This window comes from Ammospiza nelsoni, chromosome 2 (genome assembly GCF_027579445.1).
Source record: "Ammospiza nelsoni isolate bAmmNel1 chromosome 2, bAmmNel1.pri, whole genome shotgun sequence".
NCBI lineage: Eukaryota > Metazoa > Chordata > Aves > Passeriformes > Passerellidae > Ammospiza > Ammospiza nelsoni.
The window spans coordinates 20,752,076-20,757,642 of NC_080634.1; the positions used below are offsets into that span (position 1 = coordinate 20,752,076).

General features: G+C 39.7%; 1 protein-coding gene across 1 annotated transcript in view; it reads right to left on the reverse strand.

Moving 5' to 3' along the window:
• Positions 1 to 5,283, reverse strand: part of LTN1 (listerin E3 ubiquitin protein ligase 1) — a 31,617-nt gene extending 26,334 nt beyond the window's left edge. The window contains exons 1-5 of the mRNA XM_059466746.1: positions 5,213 to 5,283; positions 3,380 to 3,583; positions 2,979 to 3,077; positions 1,768 to 1,998; positions 834 to 886 (exon numbers count right to left, since the gene is read on the reverse strand). Of these exons, the coding sequence (XP_059322729.1) occupies positions 834 to 886; positions 1,768 to 1,998; positions 2,979 to 3,077; positions 3,380 to 3,583; positions 5,213 to 5,254 (629 nt within the window). The 5' untranslated portion in view covers positions 5,255 to 5,283. The remainder of the gene's footprint in view (positions 1 to 833; positions 887 to 1,767; positions 1,999 to 2,978; positions 3,078 to 3,379; positions 3,584 to 5,212) is intronic.
• Between the last annotated feature and the right edge of the window lie 284 nt (positions 5,284 to 5,567).

Here is a 5,567-nt window from a genome sequence, read left to right on the forward strand (position 1 = left end):
TCCATAGGTTCTAAATTACACTATGAAGTTTTAGAAAAAAAGTTACAAGTCATCTCATCTTCCAGCTACTCACAAATTATATTCTTAAAAGAGCTGAAACAAAATTAGATAACTGATAACACTTTCAAAAATATTTATATTAAATGTTGTAGTAATAAGCAGCTGGGACTCAATTTTATCATAAATTTATCAAATTTATCAGAAAAAGTCAATTCTTTATTCACAAAGCTCATATTAATAGGAAATATCAGAAGGTACTTTGTTAGACCAAATTCGCTAACAATACACTGACACTCAGTTTAATCGTCAATAAATGGCTAGGGTGTCCATCTGTCAAATCTCTTCATTTTTGTTTAGTTTAGATATTTTGTTCACTGACCCCTATGAGACAGATTTTTTGTTTATTGTAGGTGCTAACAATTCTCTTACCAGAATAGTCTGTTGTGTTAACTGCCTTCATTTTTTATGATTTTTCACATGGGAATGTGAAAAATCATAAAAAAATGCTAAGCTAGCTGCATTTAGAATAAGTAACAGGCTAGCTGGTAATTTAGCAGAACAAGGCCTGATTCTGTATAATAAACTATATAATATTAATATTTTATATAATAATATATATATATTATAATATATATATATATATATTTGGCCTTTCTTTTATAATATCTCTACTTGTATGCAACACTTAAGTCCCAATTAAAGTTGCTGGAATCTGGATTAAAATAATTATTCTGTCTCCTGAAACAAAACTAAATTCACTACTTCCAGGGACAGAGAACCCAATAAAGACCAAGATTTAAAGAATTAAATATACATTTATCAGGCAAACATACTGAGGGTCACTAAGTGTATCAGCTGTTTCCTTCAGAAGGTGATCTTGAAGTACCTATGGGGGAAAAAACCATGCATATAAACCCAAAGAAATGTAATACTTATATGTGAACAATATAGTCCACACATTATTCAGAGACAGCCCTACAATAAAATTTCACAGCCTCTGAGCTGTCTAATATCTTTGGACATGCTAGTAAACATGCTAGAAGAGAATTTGACTCATGGTGAACATAGTAGCTGTGGTACTGTCTGAATTGAGTCTCCCTAACACTTACTGAATTGCAGCCCCATGCCAATGTGCTCCTGCTAAAAAGAAGCCAAAATGTGGTAAATCAAATCAGTTAGGTTTGCACATGACAGACCGGCAATGCAATCTTTGAACTTTTTTTAATTCGGTCCATTGAGTATCATATCTAACTGACAGAAAAGCATAATGGCCAGAATTAAACTTGTAGATGCTGAAACATTGCTCAGCATTCTGCATTCTTCTTCACTATAGCTAAACTACTCCAGCATCATTATTCCATCTGTCAGCAACATTATGTGTTGACTGAACATTATTACATAGGAATGCACACAAGGAAATTCACGATTCATTCCTTTGGTTCCAGTCGTTCTCATCTCAAGTCCAAAAAAACATATGTATTTTTTCCTCTGCATTCCTTATTATTTTTCTTTTTTATATTTCCTTACAGAAGAAATTCTCCCCTGTGAGGGTGGTGAGGCACTGGCATAAGTTGCCCACAGAAGCTGGGACTGTCCCATCCCTGGAAGCGCTCAAGGCCAGGTTGGACAGGGCTTCTCTTCACAAGGGCAAAGTTTCAGGCAAGAAAGAAATTTAACCATGAAGCACAGATGGGGGAAGGATGACTTTAAAACTTGTAACAGAAGTTGACATATACAAAGCCTTAAAAAATACAAAAGTAAACTCACATTAAGAATTTCATCCTTACAGAATACTAAGGCTTCAGGTTGTTTGCTTGAAGGAAAAGCTTTTTCAAAAGCTACTTTTGCAGCAGAAGCAGCAGGGGAGTAAGTGTCACACTGAGCAATCAGCCAGTAACCCATGATACTTTTTAAGTAAGGAGCTAAGTGTTTTTTGACTTTAAGAATCAGTTGCTCAAAAGATTGCTGAGTTGCTTCTCGAACACGGCGATCATGATCCTGTTAAACAAGGAAAAGAAGGAAAAAAAGAGAAAGGTTTATTGGTTTAAGAAATGCACCTTTGATTTCAGGTACTTCAAAGCAAAAGTGGTGATTAAAAAGCCATGTTTGCAATTAATTGGATTTGAAACATAGATTTGAAAATACACACCAATGACAAAAAAGTTTTGGTATCCCAAGATATGGGGAGCATCCTAATTTAGTACCATCATATTCCCAAACTGTTGTACACTCAGATTGTAACTTTCTCCTGATATCCCAAACAACAGTTTTTGTTTCCAATTTATACAAACACTTTACAGACAGACAAGAGGCAGGAGAAACAGGAAGCCTTGAAGACATCTGAGTTAGAACTACCATAAGCTGTACACTGCAATCCTTCATTTGCAAATGAGTTTACAACATCATGATTTTTTACACTCTTGACTCCAGAAAGAAACAGTAGGAATCCCTCTAATAGTTAAGAATAGCGATTCATTTTGTTCCATACCATGTTTTCAACAGTAGCCATTCTAGACAGCTTGGAAATACTATAAATAGATGAAGAAACTTATTGCTAATCTGGCTACACACGGTCTTTTCATATTTGGGTTTGGGGTATTTTTTTAATGTTAAGTCTGGTCAGCCCTAGATCAAGAAAGTTTATAACTATCTTAACTGAACAGACTCTCTAGCCTTTTTGGAATCCACATAAAAGAACTTTTCCTCAGAAATATAGTATCATCTTTTAAACATAAAGGTCTAATAGACCTATCAAGGCAGTACATCCCAGACATTTACAGTTCAAGATTCCACCCACTGCCAATACTGAAATATGTCCACAAAAAGAACAGTATTTTTCTTCAACTTGATGTTTCTCCTAGAACAAGTCAGTAATTCCAACAAAGGTAGACAGGTCAAACAAACAAACAAAGACCACCTTAGAGGTAGTCACAGGAAGTAGATAGGTAAGTTTCTAATTTAAATGTTTCAATACTTACCAGTGAAATTTTACAATAAATTCTTGGCCAGTAAGGAAGAACACCTTTAACAACTTCCGCTTCTCTTTCCTTGCACATCGTCCCAAACTCTTGCATAGCCTAAAATTAAAATACCAAGGGCATGACTTAAAAAGTCAGGTAGATATAATCTCTAATTTACCAGTTTGTATCTGAAACTTCAACTTCCTTTTCCAAAAATCAAATAATTTCTTGCAAATGAGCATCTATAGAGATAATTGCATGATGGACCTTGCTATAGGTTATCCTGGATATAATCTGTATTGCAGTTCTAGCAAATCCACCAAAGTGAAATTAGGTATTTCCTCTTTCTCCCTTAAAAAAACGGTATCATTCTCCAATTAAAAAAAAAAAAAAAAATGGCAGGCAAAGGATACACCTACTTTTAACTTGGTTGTGACATCCCTTTTAGAAAGTTTTCGCAATACCATTCGGAAATCAGCATCCACAAGGCTGTCTACTTCTTCTGCTCCTTGAATTGCAGGAACATATCCTAGATCGCTCTGAGACGTCCCAAAGCCGATAAACCCAGGCACTGTTCCACGTTCTTTGGCAAGGAGCTCTGCAGCTCGGCCACTGCTAGAAGGCTGACAAAAGGAAAGGGACAGGAGTCAATTATCCATTTAATTTTATTTTGCACGCATTACGCATTTAAAAATATGATGCTAATTTTATTTTATAATGAACCTTCTAATTAACATAAAGTATCTCAAAGAAGAGTCCACCTGTGCTTTAAACATAGAAACCTAGAAAATTATTCTTCTCTTTAGGATCAGGCTGAGAGACTTGGGGCTGTTCAACCTGGAAAAGGCTCAAGGGAGCCCTCATAACATCCTTCCAGTACCAGCAGAGAGCCTACAAGGAAGCTGGAGAGAAGTCTTCATCAGGAACTGTAGTGATACAACAAGGAGGAATGACTTCAAACTGAAACACAATAGGTTTAGATTAGATATGAAATTCTTGCCTGTAAGGGTGGTGAAGCCCTAGCACAGGCTGCCCAGAAAAGCAGGGGCTGCCCCATCCCTGGAAGTGTTCAAAGCCAGGTTGGACAGGGCTTGGAATAACCTGGTCCAGTGGAAGGTGTCCCTTCCCCTCGCAGGAGGTGGGACTGGATGAGCTTTAAAGTCCCTTCCAACCTAAATCACTCTGTGAGTCTATTTGATGATTCTGTGAATCAAAATTCTCTTTTCACATAATGCATGAATACTTATGGAAAATTATTGCTTTTATTGTTTTTTTTTGCTAACAGAAAATTCCTTCTGCAAGCAAACAATTTATTAAGAATCTATAAACAATTTATTAAGAAACTATTTATCCTCCTTCACTATTTCTGGCTTTCCTAGTTCTTATACAGTTTCCTAGTTCTTATACAGGCCAATACAGCTCCCAGGGAATTCTCCTTTATTCTCTGAACAAACAAAAACATACAGACAAAATAAAGGATTCTCCCAGCAACCAAGTGGCCAAAAATGATTTAGAGAAATGTAGCAAAAGCATGCATATGTAACAAATATAATAAATACCATCAGACAGTGTGTGTTCTGGAGCTCAGCACCACTTCTAGCTTACCCCATTTGCCCATTGTATTATTGGCTCAGGTTTGTTTCAATGCTCTTTTCGAAAGACTGCCCCAAAACTACCTGAGGCTAAAATGTCGTCTGGGACACCTTATAATGCAAATAACTTTTATTTCCTTATGGCAGCAGCAATTTTGTGAGCTTGTGGGGTTTAAATAATCTTTTCTGCATGTGAGCTGTAAAAGATATGCTGCTTTGCGTTCCCTAGTCTTCCCTAAATGCACGGAGGAATTAGGGAACCTGAACACCAGACTTCTCCCACAATTCTGAGTGATAGGGCAGATGTCACGTCATCTCCGGCCTTTCGGCAAGTGTATTCTAAAACTCTGCACAGAAAACCACACCGAATGTACCACCGGCCCCTTGCTGAATCTACACCCGCGGTGATTTTGCTCTCCGTCTCCGTACAAATACCACAGCAGCAGCAGTCACGCTCCCCTAAAGCACGACCCAGGCCAAGAGGCGGCTTCGGGCCCGGCCCCAGCTACCACAACCGGCCCCGAAGATCGCGCTGCCCCGCCAAAGGAGCCGTGCTCCGGCGGCCCGCGGCCCTCCGCCCAGGGCACCCGGAGTTCCGGAACCGCGAGCCCCCGAGCCCTGGGCCCGGCCCCGCCACCCGGCCCCGCGGGCCGCGCTCACCCGCAGGTTGCCCTTGGTTCGCTGCTTGTTCTTGCCCCCCATGGCGGCGGCGGCACCGGGACCGGGGCCGACTGGAGCCACCGCGGGTACCCCAACACTTCCGGGGCGGGGCCGCGCGGCGCGGGAGGGTACCTGCCTCGAGTGGCCCCAAACACAGCAATATCCTTTAAAGAAATAAAAGTGAAATCAATCGATCTTAAACTTCGAGCGTCCCGTGGGGCCTTTACGGAGTCGCAGCGTTCTTGTACACTTACAAGGACTTTGGATTTGGGAAAGTTTCACCCACCCTTGTGGAATGACATCGCTATAAAGTATCCCTACAAGAGGTGTTCCAAGTCCATACCAGAGAGCTGAA